The sequence below is a fragment of the Heteronotia binoei genome, chromosome 4 (genome assembly GCF_032191835.1).
Source record: "Heteronotia binoei isolate CCM8104 ecotype False Entrance Well chromosome 4, APGP_CSIRO_Hbin_v1, whole genome shotgun sequence".
NCBI lineage: Eukaryota > Metazoa > Chordata > Lepidosauria > Squamata > Gekkonidae > Heteronotia > Heteronotia binoei.
The window spans coordinates 39,194,734-39,212,196 of NC_083226.1; the positions used below are offsets into that span (position 1 = coordinate 39,194,734).

At 42.2% G+C, this 17,463-nt stretch overlaps 1 protein-coding gene across 4 annotated transcripts in view; it reads left to right on the forward strand.

Moving 5' to 3' along the window:
* Positions 1-4,004: 4,004 nt before the first annotated feature.
* Positions 4,005-17,463, forward strand: part of PTBP3 (polypyrimidine tract binding protein 3) — a 65,431-nt gene continuing 51,972 nt past the window's right edge. For 2 of the 4 annotated variants that reach the window (XM_060237140.1, XM_060237141.1), the window contains exon 1: positions 4,005-4,172. In XM_060237140.1, coding sequence (XP_060093123.1) covers positions 4,023-4,172 — 150 coding nt within the window. In that variant the 5' untranslated portion in view covers positions 4,005-4,022. The remainder of the gene's footprint in view (positions 4,173-17,463) is intronic. The other 2 variants (XM_060237143.1, XM_060237142.1) reach the window with 2 other exon arrangements.

A 17,463-nucleotide genomic window follows, 5' to 3' on the forward strand; every position in this document is an offset into this window, starting at 1 on the left:
GAAAAATAACAGGGTTTTTTTAGTGAGCCCCAAATTTCCCAAGTCTTCCATTTATGATCATTAACTTTTTCAGACATTCCTCAGACTTCTTCATGCTGTACATTTTAAGTGAGAAAAACTTTGTCTCAAGAAGAATTTCACTTATTCTATAGAGACATATATAGATTTTTGTCAGTGTCCCCAAATTTCACACTTGAAAAGCCTCAGACTTTTCCCACTAGCTACATTTGTAATGAGCAAAATGTTTAAGACAAGGTTTTCTCAGTCAAAAAGAGAAAATATTTCACAGCTCCCCCTCCAGTTCTTTCCAAAAGTTCCTTAGGGGAAAAAAAAGAAACAGTTTTCTCCATTTTTTCCCCCAGGAGCTTTCATACCTCTAGGTGTGACCTCATCTGGTTAGTAACCTGAGACTGTGATCCTGTTTCTTCTAGGATATTTCAATGTTGCTGACTACTCAGCACTTAATACTGCACCATATCCTCATTTTATTATTCTGTAAAAATCATTTCCCCACCAATGACAGAAGTGGGTGACATATAATGATCACTTTGGATTTGTCTCCAAAATGTCATCCAGGGATTCTGGCCTTTTTGCATGCTTCTCTTCCAGCCTGCAGTCCCCATTCTTATAAGTAATCAATACAGGGGGACTTTTCCCATTCATCCTCCAAATCTGTCAGCCTTGGTGACCATTGCTAAAAATCCTTGCTTTGTGTTTTCCTTTTCAGATGTGAAAAGAGCAACATTTTAGTCAATTTCGCAGTGCTTCACCCAGCACTCTTTGCTTCTGTAACATTCTGGACTATTTCAAGCTGTTTCATGGAGTCCTTTATTATTTTAAAGTGATCTGTAGTTTATGCTCCTCTCCTCCATTGTTACTGTAATTAGTGCTAATTAAGTATTTCCTGATTTCATTTCCTTATTGCAGTCACAGGCTGTTCAAATATAATCAGGCAAGGGACTGCATAGCAGGACATTTTAAAATGGCTGTGCAACCCGGAAATGGCGGGGGCATTACCAGCCAAATGACTTCAACATTCCTCTTTCCAAGTGCATCAATAGCATTTTCTCCTAGCGCACCAGACAGATGAATGGTGCAGTTCTGTTCAAAGCCAACGACATTGCTACAAACCAAATTTGAAAAAAGATGATGACAACACAGAAAATGTATAGGTGCAACAGTCTGGGTGCCACCGCATCCCTTATAACCTTGTAAAGGAACAGTGGCAATTCCAGACAAAATGTCTAATGTGGAAGCAGCCTGTATGTGTGTTTAGGTCTCAGACCCTGATTTAGGCATAAAAGAAAATAGGTGTGACAAGTGGGCAGGATTTGGGTTGGCCAGGTCTGGCATATATTAAAAAAAGGAACCTTTTTTGTCAACAGAACAATGCCATTTTATTTTTGTCATTTATACTCCATTTGTTTCACCGGACTCAAAGTAGATCACACAATGTGAGACAATTAAATGTGAGACAGATGGGGCATCCAGTAAACTATGCAATAGGATCTGGACTGCAGATACAACATTTAAGTATTGCACTTCAATTTCTCCTGCTCCAACAACTGATCTCAGGAGCTTGGAGCACACACATCCCACACTAGATTAAGATTCAACCATTCTCACCGCCATCTGATATTAACACTGATTCAGATTGGTCTCTCCTAAATTAAAGCAGTAAGATTTTTATGTTACATCTCCTTATTTGAAAAGACTAAGAATGTGGCCTCTATAAACAAGTTAATCCTTATTGTCCTTCACTGGCGCAAACCCATTGTGGTGAATAACACTGGGGACAGGACAGTGCTTTGAATATCAGAGCCTGATAGGATTTGTACGCACACCCCTGACTCATGTTTTTAGAATGCTTGTTGCTGACAATACTGCAGCATTATGGACTAACTAACCTGTTGGGAAACACTTCATATATTTGCAAGGTAGTTGTGATTTGTCCCAGTTCTTCCAGTTTTCATGTGTGTTTGAGTATTTCTCAGAGACATCTAGCTGCATGCAGGAGATAGAATACTGGACTCATTCAACAAGATAGTGCTCTTTATGATTACAGCAAAGCTCTCAATGATAGCTGATCTATAAAGTAATGTAAACTGACACCAATTAAATCAGTTGGAAAGTTGTTCTAGATAGCACAGCTAATCCAAAACCCAGCAAGGGTTGAGTGCCTGGGGACCGTAGCTGGTAAGGGCCTACACATGCTGTAATAATCTTCTCTGTCTTCTGAGTGCTCAAAATAGCCACTGGGGAGGGCAACTTTAATAATGTAAAATTATGTGAATATTACACTCTGAATAGGGAAAGGGAAGCTTCCCTCTGTTTCACATTTTAGGTCAAACTAGAAAAACTCAACCCACCTCTAAAACAAATAATCCAATTTTAAAAATTTATTTACGGTACTTTCAATTATACACTGCCTTTCTTTCCACCTGGGCCCCAAGAAGGCTTACAGCATTCTCCTCTCCTCCATTTTATCATCACAACAACCCTTTGAAGTAGGTTAGACTGAGAGAGTATGACTGGCCAAGTTCAGCCAGTGAACTTCCAGTGAACTGGGGATTTGAGCCCTGGTCTCTAAGATATTAGTTCAGTATGAGTAACTACTACACCACACTAGCAGTCATGCCAAGTACTCTTTGCCAAAGCTACTGGAACAGAAATCTAAAATAGATGTGTATTGTGCCACATTACAGTCTGAATTCCACTTCTACCAAGTGACCATCCACTAAACCTTTATAAGCTTTTCCTCTGGTTATACTGCTTGTTTGGACAGAGACAAAGTCAGACCAGTGACTCACACAAAAATGCAGCAAGAGCCACCCACTGAAAATCTGGTTCCATGTGATTGGATCATTCAGTCCCTCCTGATGCAAATGTAATTGCTGATTTAGCTATCCTCCCAAAAGGCTGACTGGAGGCACACCTTCCACTCAATTTGCATGAAACTGCCTACGTTGACAGGCTATTGTGCAATCCCCCATAATTTCCCAGGCATTCAAAAGGAGAGCATTTACAGAGATGGGGCAAACATTTAAGATAAGAAAGGGCAATTCATGACTATCCCAGTGTATCCCTCAGTCCAGTAACCTTGAGATGTGTAACTACTATGCTGGAGCCCCACACATCCCAATACAAGGGCCCTTAGTTATCTGAAGGACTACAGATGAACGAAGTGGCAGACTTAAACGTACTGAAACCAATGACTTTATGCACGACTTCCTCGTTTTACACGGCAACCCTTTAAACCCTTTAATCAGCATTTGGATTATCAAGTCATACCCCTTTAAGAACAGTCTGTGCTTTTCTATAGACAAGACTCCCGTACAAAACAGTTTGGTGAAAGCAACCCACCGATTATGACATAGATGGGTTTTTAAAAATACCAAAACGGAGGAAATAAATAAGACATAGAATCATTTCAGGGCACTCTTTTACAGCAGAAACGCTTGGAAGCGCATTACTTTAAGTTTTCCTCAAGTCAGGGTAGTTAAAACAATCCAAACACCCATAGTATTCAACCTAACCAACACAGCTGAACCAAGAAGTTAAATAAATAACTTTGCGAGACCAATTTGAAAACACAGCTAGGCTAGAATTGTACCGATTCGTTATGGAGCCTCTTCCCCACCCCTCGGAACGCTCCTGTCGTGACTTCGGATTACTCTCCCCGCCTCCCTACCCCGACGGGGAGAAACAAGCAGGCGGCTCTGAGAGAGCAAGCGACGCACCCCGCCCACGAGGAGCACGAGCAGCAGCAAAGCGCCCTTGTTGTTGTTGCTGACGCCATCGCGCGCCCAACCACTTCAGTCTCGTGAGCGCGCGCCTTCCACGAAGCAAACGGCAGTTGGCGGTTCAAAACGAAGCCGGTAAGCGCGCACGCGCACCTCGCGTAACCGCCTGGCCTCGACTCCCCCACCCCCGCCCTTCCCTCTCCCCCAGCTGACGCTTGGGTGTGTCCCGAAAGCCTGGTAAAGACAGGAGGCGGGGCAGGCAGAGCGCAACTACCACGCATGCGTGCGGCCGGCAGACCCGCCCCCTCCTCCGCCCATCCTTTCTCGTTTTCCTACAGTGAGGCGGCCGCTTCGCTCCTTTTCCCTTCCCTCCCCTTTTCGGCGTCCCGTCCCTCGCCGCTTCCTTCCTCCTGTCTGTGCCATGGATGGGTAAGTACCTGCCTCGCCCTGTCGCTTGGGAACGGGCGGACTCCACCCGCCTGTTGAAGAAGGAGGACCCCCCCCCGCCTTCTTCCCACCTCACGGGGCCACCCTGCGCTTGGCCGGCGGCTTCTCTTGCATTGTATCTACACCATATCCGGGGTGGGGGAGGAGAACGGAGGTAAGGGCGGCGGGGGGGGGGAGAGACGTATTTGGAGTGAAAGAAGTGGGGCTTGCGAGGGAGAGCTGGGAAGTGAGGTGCTCTGTGTCGGGGGGGGGTAAGGTGCGACTAGCGCAGGTAGAGAAGTGGGAGGAGGGCACCAAAGTAGCTGGGGCAGGGATGTGGGAGGAGGGGAAGGAAGGGTTAGTATGGAGGGGACGACGAGTTAAGAGAGCTTGACTTCTCTGCCAGCGAAATCCCCCCTCCCCGCCCCCCCATCCATGACCCCAGAGCATTTATTTTCTCTTCCCCCACCCCATATCTCTTCTCTCTCCCTTCCTTGGGAAAAAAGGAAGAGGGGTCATGAGGAGTTTGTAGCCAGAGCTGCTTCCAGGGGAGGTGAAGATGAAGAAAACAACCTCCCCCTCCTTCCTTGTTCTCCCTCCCTGTCTCCTGAACCTGGAGCGGGGTGGGAGGGGGGGATACGGGGAGGGAAGAAACTCTTTTAACTTTTCCCTCAGGTATAGCTGGCCCTGTCTGCCTTAAACTAATTGCTGGGTTTATTGCACTTGGAGCAAAGTCGCGCCATGCTGTTATTGGGAGATCTTTTCTTCTCTTCTAGCCCCCCCCCCCACACCTTCCTGTCTTTAAAAAGAAAAACACCCTGAAACAAAAAGTATTCTCGAAAGAGCAACAGATTTCTCTTCCTTCCTTCTCTGCTTTCTCTCCGTCTTTTTTTTCTTTTTGGTGGGGTGTATGTGTGATAATAAAAGAGCGAGACTGTCTCGAGGAAAACTCGATAGTGGGATTTGTTGCTGTGGCCTGTTGATATAGGCGCGAGTGTCTTTTAGCAAGGAGTTTTGGTGCTGCTCCCGGATTGAAGGGGGGTGGGGGTGGGTGGGACTGAATGAAAACATGGTTCGTTTTTTTCCTGATTCCATTTTGATCTGCTGGCAAATGAAGTGCGCATTAGTGGGGGTGGAGAGAAGGAATTGCATTTATGACTTAGATGAAACAAGCTGGTTCTAGGGAGTGAGAAATAAACTTTGCAGTAGCGGAAGCAACTGGAGTTCTTCCTTGTTGCGGGTTGGAGATAGTGACATCAAGGATGAGAGACAGCCACAGAAAGGGGCAGTTGTTTCAGCGCACTGTGCTTCTGTTCCTCTTGGTATTTGGAGAACCAGGAAAGAAAGAGCGCCGCCTTGAGTTAAAGGTTGCAGATGTGTGCAAGAATTAAGTGCTTAAAAATGAAGGTTAAGAACTAAAAGGGTTTTTTAACCCTTAAGATAGCGGTGACTGTATGCCTGGTATAGTGCTTTCATAAGGAACAACTGGAGAAGCTTACAGCTGTAATCTTTACTTGATACTGATGAAGTCCATTAACTAATTAGAACTCTGCCCTCTCATGGCCATGAAACTGAACTCTGTGTTTCCATCAGCAATTTTGGCTCAGGTGTTTATCATCTGACGAAATGTTTCAGTGCCTCCTGTGTGCCTTTTTAATACCATCCTATGTCTATTCATAAATTGGAGTTTTTATGTACTGGTTTTTCGGACTTATTTGATGTATAATAAGTAACTTATATAAACTTTTCAGATGATTCCTATGACTAGAATTACAGAGATATGACAGTTGTTTTATACTAATAGGCAGTAACCCACTAAATTAATATTAAGAATGCTAAGTAAAAACTTTATCATAAATTCTTTGCACCTTATTGCTTGCTTGGAACTTAGGTGAAGAGTTGAAATTGTTTGGTGATGCAAAGATATGATGCCTGATTTCTCTATGTTTATTACTAAGCAAATTGTCCTCAAACTGGAATGTAACTTAAGATCAAACCGGGCAGGATGGAGATTGTATATTTGTCTTTAAAAAGCCAAACTACTCCAAAGAGTCTCAGAAAAAATGCCTTGCCTTTGTGTTAGTTTGTCAATATACTGTTGATATACCACTTCTCTTTTCTTGGAGTATCTAAGACCCTAGCCACCAATAGAAACACAAAGATACTATATAAAAAAGACGAAAAACTAATCATCTCAAAATCTTAAGTACACCAACAATACTGTCCTTTCAAGAGTATTTTGGAATAGGTAAGTTGGAAAGCCTGCCAAAGTAGTGCTCATCAGTTAATGGTAGCATCTGAGAACGAAGGCTGTTCTGTGAGTATTCGCTACTATATTTCAGATGAGGTGGGGTCCCATAACAGAACATCAGCAATTTTCTGTGTCTGGGCACGCTCATACTTGTGCAAATGTTATTTTCTTTTAAAGCTAATAATGGCATGAATAGAGTCTGTTATTTCTGCTGGTTAAAACCATGCCAGAGTGGAGGGATAGAAAGCCCCTCTCTCCCACATTCTGAGCCAAATTAGTGGTGCATGCAGCCATAATTCAGTTTTTAAAGACAAAATGAGATAATCTAATTTGACCCTTAAGCCCTTTGCATGATCCAAGCATGTGCATTGTGTGTGAGGTCGCTAGGCTTAATGAGTAAAGAATTATATTTTTGTAAAGTGTTTAGTGTTAAAGGTTAAATTGCATGCAGAATCTTGCACGGTTCATGCTAAAAAAAGGACAAAAAGTGATGCAAAAACATGACAATATGTGTTAAAGTTCAGGTTTCTTGGTCAAGTGATGTATCAGATAGTGTGGCTGTAAAGATTGCAGGATGGGTAGCATCTTTTGAAACAATCAGTTCAGTGTTATATGAAGAAGCGGCAAGAATAGAAAGATTTTTTTTTCCTGGCACTTGAAGACCTTTGAAATCCATAAGCCTGCATTCTGTTTCACCAAATAAGTTGGTATAACCAGCTTAATTGCCTCGTTAGTTTTGTGTCTTACTATCACAAGGTGATTTCAGAAATCATTCAGTGTAGCGAGGAAAGAAACGAGAAAAAGAGTCAGGCAAGCATATCTTTAAAAGTGGTAACTAAACTGAAAGCTGGCATTTTTCTTTCAGTTTAAGAAACTTAAACTCAGGTTTCATTGGTTGTGGTGTTTTCAAAAGAAATGTAATATGATAGAATAAGAATAGTATATTTAATTTTGTTTGGTGCATCAGTGGAAAGGGCTTTCTGAAAACAAGATTTTGAACTAAGATATGTGTTGATATGAGCAGTGCTTTTCAGTGTACTTCTGAGTCACTTAGGATCCTGCAGGTCACAGTGGATAGAATTTTTATGGGTAACCTAGACTGGTTAGGCTGGGTCACTAATCACATTTACTTGCTTCAGAAAGATAAGCAAGTAAAACCTTCAAACAAAAGCAATGATAATTAAATGTTTGACTTCTGATGTGATAGTTACACAATTCTCTGCATGAAATCAAGCAAGAAGTCTAGAAATGCAGCTTAACCGTTCAACCTCTATTAAACCACATTGATTGGTGTTACAAACTGTTCAGTTATACCAAGGCAAAGCAAGTATCTTTTAGTGAAACTTCCATTTTAATTCAAAAGTAAATATAGCTCTGTACCGAGTGTAATTCAGCTATGACAATAGGTATTCTGCAGATTTTGTATTGTGTATAATTTTCAAGAAAATACTTTGTATTTTGCATAAGATGGAATTTCTGCTTGCCAGTTTTGGTGATGTGATATTGCTGAGCCCTAATACTCCCCCATACAAAACCCAATATAATTAGACTTGCATCTGTTTTCGGCCTTAATTCTTTCTATGCATTTCAGGCAGTTTTTCTGCAATTGTGTTGGACAGATGACTTATTTGAGGCAGGAGAAGCAGAGATTCTTAAGACAAATGTCTGGTCTGGGGGGATTATATCTGTTTGGAATGTTACATATTTTCCCTCTGAGGCGTAGGACACCTTGTGGGTTATTCTCAACCCATCAGTAGGGAGGCAGGACTAAGTTTTCAACTTCCTGTTTCCGTTGGAAGTCACCCTCAACTCAGTTCTTTTCCTGCCACTGTAGGGAGAGCATTGAATATAGGATCGTCTGCTACTATTATTCTCTTCATCTAGATACTTTTGCTCAATTTCTTGATCCTTTGCTACCTATCTACTTATCATACTGTTCTATTGTCTAATCCTCCCTTTTATCTTTTCCTCTGACAAACTTTCAGTATTTCCTTTCCCTGGCCGGGAGTCACCTTTGGGTGTCCCAACTGCCATTTTGTGCCCAGTACTTACTTCTAACAGACCTTGAGATCGTCGTGGGCTCCTATGAACGAGGCACTCCGAGGATGACAGCTTCCTCTCCTGCAGGGAGTGTGAGCCTTTGAGCGAACAGAGGGTTAGTGGAGCCGACAAGACCCAAGAGAGGCTTGTGCAGATCTCCCCATAGTTGCCACATTCACACGGCGCCGCAGAAAAGTGCGCCAAAACGGGCTGCAAAGAGAAACATGCCCCAGCAAAACAGGCCGCAAAGAGAAACATGCCCCAGGTCTCGGGCCATCCAGATCCTTCCCAGTCCGGTGGAGATGGTGAGGCATGTGAGCAGGCTGTTTAATGGGCGGTAGAGCGCTAATTTCAGGGCCCCGATCCATGGCAGAGTCTAGTGCAGCCTTTACACATTACTCTTGAGTAGACCAACTAGAGGCTACTCCAGGTACTGCTCAAGAGTATTTGGTTCCTGTGCTGCTCCCTAGCGATTTCTTCTCTGTACTTAGAGGTCAAATGAGAGAGGAAATGCAGGCCTTTTGTAAGCATCGCAATACAAAGAGATGCAGATCTCACTTCCATTCATCATCATCACCCTCCCCTAATAGAAGACCAAAAGGGACGGGTAAGTGGCCTACCAAGGCAGCACAAAAACAGGTTTCCTCTCCAAATAGAGAAAGCGATTCTTCTCCCTCTAGAGGAGATGACCAGTCTGATAGAACCAGTGAAAAAAAAGAAGGGGAATTCCTCTCAGATGAGGAAGATTTAAATATTGAGGTCCCAGAGTCTGCCCAGCGATTCTTTAAAATAGAGGACTATCATTATCTACTCATTTAGAACCCTCACAGCATTAGATCTTCACGTTGATCCTGATGTTGAGGTTGAGGAGGAGGAAGCTGGAAAATCAAAAATAAAACATAAGGAAGGGGGTATGAAATTTTTTCCACAAAGGGCATTCTACGCCAAGGCTTTTCCATTTCCAAAGTATTTTGAAAGGTGGATCAGAGCAGAATGGAGAAAACCATTTGCTAATAAACAGTACCCAGGATTTCTAAAAAAGCTCCACCAGTTATATTTCTTTACTAACAATTTCTTGCAGATTCCTTTAGTTGGTGCTCCAATTGCAGCTCTTCAGAGATACGGTCTGGTGTCGGAAGACAGTCAAGGCACACTAAAAGATTGTATTGACAAGGTAGAGTTTGCCTTACGAAGGGTACATGAAGCTTCTGCTATGGTGCTTAAGGCATCAGCAATAGGGTCCATGGTGGCAAGAGCTTCAATTGTATGGATGAGGAAAATTAACTCAAGGAACCCAGAGGAAGACCATCGCATGGTGGAAGGGACCAATTGGATCTTAAAGGCTGTATCCTTCCTGGCAGACTCCTCCCTGGACTCCATGATCTTTGCTACCAGAGTTATGGCTTCATCAGCGGCAGCCATTCTGTTTGGTTGAGAGCATGGTTGGCAAACACACATTCTAAAAATATTGTGATGTCTTACCTGTTTCATGGAGGGTACCTCTTTAGCCAAGACTTAGATAAAATACTAGTAGATACTAAAGACAACAAGACTACGCCCAAGTTTCTCCATTGTCAAGGCAACAGATGGGTTTAAATCTTCCTTTCATGTGCAACACACATTAGCCCAGTTTAGACAAGACAATAGAAGAGGAGCCTGGAGTTCCAGTAAACAGTGCTTTCATTGTAACACTTCTAACAGATTCAAAAAGTTTGGAGGCAAACAGACAGAAAGATCGGACAGACAACAAACCAAACAAAGCATGACTACGATATAATTCCAGTCGGAGCGCGCCTCTTCCGTTTTCAACATCAGTGGCAGAATTCAACAATGGACACTTGGTGCAAAGAAATAGTCTCTGACGGTTACAAAATAGAATTCAGTCAAATACCACACAACCACTTTGTCTGCTCACCAAGTCATACAAATCCAGTAAAAAGAGATTGCACAATTCAAGCAATTCAACATCTTTTAGAAATAAGGGCAATAGAACCCGTTCCTCCAGAAGAACAGAAGAAAGGAGTTTATTCAGTATTTTTCACAGCGCCAAAAAGATCAGGCGACTGGAGAGCAGTGTTAGATCTAAAATATCTGAATACATTCATCCTGTCAAAAAAGTTTCGAATGGAAATACTGCATTCAGTAACAGAAGCCCTACAACCATGAAAACTATTAACTTCAATAGATCTCACGGAGGCGTACCTACATATACCAATCTTTGTGGGTCACAGAAGGTTCCTTTGATTTTGCTATCTCAACCATCATATGCAGTTCAGAGCACTACTGTTTGGCCTATCATCGACTCCAAGGGTGGACACCAACAAGACCATCCAGATTCTGCAGAGCCATGGATTCAAAATCAACATTCACAAGAGTTCAGTGGAGCCAACGCATTGCCTAGGACACCTGGGAGTTATAATAGACACATTACAGAATTGCCTAGTTCTACGACTTCACAAGGCGCAAAAGATAAGGGAAGCGACCGCAGCAGTAATTCAGAGCAAGAACTCATCTCTAATGTTGTTAGCAGGGCTACAAGACTTAATGGGTCAGGTTCTATTCCAGACCACTCCAGAACTTCTTACAACCCTGCCAATACCACATCTCAAATAAGATGGACTGTTCATTGACGGTTCCACTGAAACTAAAGATGAACCTATGCTGGTGGACAAAGACTTTCAACCTGACTCAGGGAAAACAGTTTTAGATCGGAGAATGGATTCAAATATATACGGATGCCAGTCTATCAGGCTGGGGAGCCACATGCTTCAGCGTTCCAGTCCAGGGTTCCTGGAACTAGGAGGAGTCCAAGCTTCTGATCAATATTTTGGAACTGAGGGCAATCAGACTAACGTCGATCCATTTTGCTGCAAGGATCGACAACTGCCATGTATTAGTCAGAACAGACAATGTTTCTGTGAAAGCATACATAAACAAAGAGGATCCAAGTCCACTCTTCTCAAGGAAGCGACTCGTCTGTTAATTTGGGCACAATTTCACATAGCTTGGATAAGAGCGGAACATGTGAAGGGCTCTACCAATATTCAAGCAGATTGGCTCAGTCATCAGCAAATATGTCAGGGGGAATGGGCATTGAAGCACAGCGTAGTCCAGATGATAGTGGATCACTTCAGCCAACCAGAAGTGGATCTGTTTGCATCCCCGTACAACAACAAACTGAAGCGCTTCTTCACATGCTTTTTTCATCCGAAAGCGGAGGCCACAGATGCATAACAGCCAAGTGGCTGCAGACCTTACTATTTGCTTTTCTACCAATTCCACTCTTACCAAGGCTGATAAGGAGAATCAGACTACTTCAAGTCGAGATAATAGTGGTAGTTCCATACTGGCCAAGACGTCGCTGGCTTGTGGATCTTCAAGAGTTATCAACAGATCTTCTGCTAACTTTGCCAGTATCAGAAGATATGCTGTATCAAGGGCCAATAAGTCATCCGTGCCCAGAGTGGTTTCATTTGACCGTGTGGAAATTGAGAGGTCAAAGTTACTAAATCTGGGATGCTCGGATCAGGTGACACGAACAGTGTTAGCTTCTCGGAGACCTTCTACGGTCCGTATATATAATGTGACCTGGAAAGCGTTCTATCTGCTGGGGCAGAAGGAAAAAGATCAACCTTTTGAAACCTAGGGTGAAAGAAATTCTACAATTTCTTTAGGATGGCTTGGATTCAGGGCTCAAAGCAGCCACACTTTGTCGTCAAGTGGCAGCACTTCTGTATTAAATTTAGATGGCAAAAATGCGCTGAATAGACATCCTCATATCACAAGGTTTTTGAGAGGTGCCACTCTTTCTCACCCTCCCCAGTTGCACAGATTCCCTACTTGGAAATTAAACACAGTGCTCACTGCATTAACATCACTTTTTGAGCCTATAAAAGAGATTTCCTTGTCATTCCTTAGAATGAAGGTTATATTTCTGGTGGATATAACTTCTGCCAGAAGAGTATCTGAATTGGGGGCGCTTTCAGTCCACAAGGATTTATGTATCTTCCACATGGACAAGGTGTGATATCCGGAAAGACACCCCTGCACTGATTCCCAAGCCATGAACCCCTGGAATGTGATATTGCAATGTAACCCTAGAATATTAATATGACACAGCAATGCCCATTTGAATTAGAATGGTCTTTCTTGCGCATAAGGGAGAAAAATCCAGTTCCTTCTAGGCCTCAGGCAGGCTGGAATGATGTCAAGTCTGGTTCACAGGCTGGACAGACATAGTGGCCAAATACTGAACGGCTAAGAAGCATCCATCTTTCTGCTCCTGCAAATGAAGAATTCCAGGCCCAGAGAGGGACAAATGGTGGGCAGAGCTGTAAAAGTTCCTTCACTTCTTTTGGCAACCTTTTAAGTCCTGCTATCAAAACTTAAAAAAAAATGGCTTGTATATATGTGTTCTGTTATTCTTCAGGGCAAGACAACAGAAACACAGAGGCTAAAGGTTAAGTGGCCATCTTGTTGTGAATGTGTGGTATACCTGTAAACTGGTCTCACATTTCTGATAGGGAACAAAGTTTCTATTTTTCTTTAATTACTGCTAAGGCTATCAAAGTCAACCAGTCTCCTGGACACTTGATGGATGCCTATCCATGTTCGACATTAAGGAAGAAATCTATCACTTTTGGGGAGCTTCAAAGGAATCAGTTTGGAAAAACAGGGCCATAAAAAGTCATTTGGCCAGTGTAATTAAAATTCCTCCATTGGGGTATGGATTTATAACACAATGATCTCTGATTGGATATTCCACAAATGACACTCTGATTTTCCATTGGTGTAACACTCTGCTTCCTCATTGGGGAGTTGAATTGCTTGATGTGACGTAATTTACCCTAGAAAATAGGCAATCCCACCTGTCAGGATTAGAGAGGAGAGAAGTTGGGAGAAAAAAAAGGAAGAAAAGGGAATTCCTCCATCATCTCCTCCCTCCATCCCTTCCTACCCTCACCCCCGCTTCTTCTCAAGAGAAATCTCCTTCCAGAGGCCTTGTGTTTTCTTTGACTGAGCCTACCCTGCAAGATCTAGGTATTGTATAACCCACCCCCCCCATCCATACTTATTCAGCTAACCACTGTATTCCTCTTGTATGCTTGAAATTGTTTGATTGGGATGTAACTATTTGAAAACCTATACCTATAATAAAATCCATTATTAACCAAAGGATTTTCAGTGGTCTATCTCCGTAAACATAGACAGAGATCCTGGCTCACCTCACCTCTTGTAGATTCGCCATTTTGAGCTAAGAAATATTAATATTTCCCAATAAAAAGTTAGTTGAGGTGTAACAGGTGGTCCTCAGAACGGATCCCACATTTAGACCAAAAGTGGACTCTAGATTTCATAGGGCTCAAGGGATCTACTTACTTTCATTTTGTCCACATCCGGTACATCCCAAGAAGAAGTTGTGGCATAAACTGGACATCAGACGGACTCTTAAGATGCTTTATTGAGAGAACCAAGGGCTGCCGCAAAACATATTCTCTGTTCATAAATATCTCCACCACACACAGGCAAAAGAATGTCTAATGCTGCCATTAGCAAATCACTATGGTTATGTATTACTGAGGCCTATAAAGCTCAAAAACCTCTGCTGCCACAAGGTTTGACAGCTCACTCGGTGAGAAGCGCAGCAACAAATGCAGCCTTATCTAACAGCGCATCTGTAGAGGAAATTTGCAGAGCGACTACGTGGTCATCAATCTCAATCTTTATCAGGCATTACAAAATTAATGCATATGATTCTGCTGATGCCACATTTGGAAGAAAAGTGCTGCAACATATTCTGAGGGATGCCAATGGTGAGATCCTTCCCACTATCTAGGGACACTACTTTTAAGATGTCCCACAAGGTGTCCTACGCCTCAGAGGGAGAATGACCATTGGGTATTTACCATGAGGGGTCCTTCTCCTCTGAGGATAGTAGGACACCTTGGCCCTACCCTTTAATTCTTGCCATTGACATGCATTACATATCTAAAAATATTTATATGAAGCAGAAGCAGATTAAAACTCAAGTTATAGGTTCTCAAGAAAGTGTAAATACTCCTGTTACCCTGTTTTTTCAGCTATGTTATCTGTTTCTGTCCTGTTTTCGTTGCCTTATTCTAATGGTTATATCAGTTATATTTTTTGAGTTAGAAGGAAGGTTTCTACTGCTTGCAGAAGTTGCCGAACTGAGTTGAGAGTGGCTCCCAACAGAAACAGGAAGTTGAAAATTTAGTCATGCCTCCCTACTGATGGGTTGGGAATCACCCACAAGGTGTCCTACTATCCTCAGAGGAGAAGGACCCCTCATGGTAAGTACCCAATGGTCGTTCTCACAGTTACTATGCAGGAATTGGACTTGGAAGATAACATTCAAATACTCTTTTAGGTACAAAGTTGGTATGTCTTAAAAAGTACCTGATTTTGTTTAGCTGATATATATAAAATGGGAGTAATAGTCATTATGGTGGAATGAATTAACCTTATGTAAAGGGGACGGTGAGGTACAATGGTTAGTGTTTCAGTATGGGGCTTGGCAGACGTAGGTTCAAATTCCCCCTGCTGTGAAGCTCACTGGGTGACTTTGGGCCATTTAATCTTTCTGGTTCAACTACTTCATGTGTTTGTTGGGAGAATAAATGGAGAAGATGAGGACAATGTATGCTACACTGAGCACCTTTGAGATAAGATGAGAAATATGTAATTAATACATACATTGTTTCCAAAGATGTAGATGTACTTATCAATGCACAGTGTGGTTACTTCTTTAGCTTAAATATCTGTATATTTCTTTTGGATATAGATCTTACAGTAGTTAATAAAGGCCTTGATTTATATTCTGTACTATAATTGTACCAGGCTAAAAGGACCAAGGCTGTAGGCTGATGTAAAAGGCCTCTACTTGACACTCTGGAGAGCTTCCACCCATCTGAGTTGACAATATTGACCTTGATGGATCAATGATCTGATTCAGTAGACGGCAGCTTCATGTGTACAATGATAATTGAGTAGAATGCATGAATACAGTGTTAAGGGCTAGTTTTAATATGTTCTGAGTATTTGCATACTGTGCAACAACTGCATTTCATTCTGCTTTGCCTGAATGATTGAAGGGACTATTGCAAAATATATTTGAGGGAAAATGTGGTATATGTCAGTTGGCTGGGTTAAACAATATTGGTCAGAGGTAGTTACATCAGCTAGCATAAGATCTATACCCAGAGTCTTCTGGAGATGAATGTAATTAAAGTCCTTTGTAATAAAATTCAGAAGACATCTGATGTAGGTTATGGGGTTTTTTATTGATAGTTTCTTGTATTGATGGTTTACTACAAGTGGCTATCAGTTGGATAAAGAGTTTCCACTAGATCTGCTGCTTAGCTAATTGATCAAACATTTTTACATTGCTAAAGCCTCAGAAAAGGTGATTTGAGGACTAAAAACCTAGTAAATCTGCAAAGTTTGTATCCTGACTTGTGGAGTAGCCACCTTAAATATTAAATTATAGAAATATTTATTTGGGCATTTTGAGGCTCCTTTCTTCCCCAGGGTAGCTTAAAGGAAGAAGAGTACCAAACTGCAAAATACGTTAAAAAACATCTGGTTTGTCCAGATCTGCCATAGCTGTGTATTACTCTCTGTGGCTTGCAGCCAGGGACAAAAAAACCCAGGACTCGCATGTCTCTGGCCCTGCCCAGGTTTACAAGAAGAGGAGGAAAATAGCCACTAAGATGGACTTGAGCTGCTGCTAACTTGCTACCAACAAGGCAGTAGGATCCTCCTCATTTATCCCCCCAACAGTTTATCCCCCCCCCCATATTGGACTCCAGTCACACCTTTAAGACCAACAAAGTATGCTTTGAGCACATGAAAGCTTACATTCTCAATAAAACTTCGTTGGTCTTAAAGATGCTACTGGACTCCAGCTTTGTTCTGTTGCTTCAGACCAACACAGCTGCCCTCCCGGACCTACTTACAGCCTTATAGTTTAATATTGGCCCCCACTGACTGATTAAACCTGCTAATTAAAACATTAAAAAAGTAAAGGTGCAAGTACCAGTCATTTCCAACTCTGAGGTGATGTTGCTTTCACAACGTTTTCACAGCAGACTTTTTTTTACGAGATGGTTTGCCATTGCCTTCCCCAGTCATCTGCACTTTCCCCCAGCAAGCTGGGTACCCATTTTACCGACCTCAGAAGGAAGGAAGGCTGAGTCAACCTCAAGCTGGCAACCTGAACCCAGCTTCTGCCAGGATCGAACTCAGGTCGTGAGCAGAGGTTAGGATTGCAGTACTGCAGCTTTACCACTCTGCCCCACAGGACTCTTATTAAAACATTAAGCTTGACTAAATTATTTTCATCACTAAATTTTCAAGCACTTGAAGCCCCAAGGCCCATACCTTCTTAATGTTTAAAATTGTTACAATAAAACTGGATATCAAAATAAAAGTTTTTCCCATGCTATAAAACGGACTTGATAAAATAAGTTCAAATTGGGATAGCTCTATGTAAAATGATTGTGATGTCCTCTCCCTCCTCCAGTAATGGCAGTGTTTTCAGTTAAATTACAATGGACTGGCAGAAATGTGTACATTTTAAATATTTTGAATAATTAGAATGTATTCCTAGCTGAAGTAGTTGTACAGAAATGCCCATTCCCAAACAATTAGTCATTACTGAACAGAATTCTTTTCCAGTATTTACTGTTTTTCCTTTTTACAGCTCTGTGTGGTTGGGTAGTCTGAGACAGTGAGTTCTGCAAGGCTGTAGAATGAGGTTTATGGCAGATGCTTGAATTTATCTCTTCCCCCTTTCCCAAATTGGTGTTGTATAGGAGATAGAATGCTGAGCCAGCATTCTGTCCTCTACACACAGTGGTTTCTAAGCTGGGGTTTTTTTTGGGGGGGGGGGGGAGGGGGGGTCAGTTTAAGACAACAAATGATACTTAAATAAATCTGTGTTTAATTATAGAATGGTGACTACTTAAGCTTTCTTTCACTGAT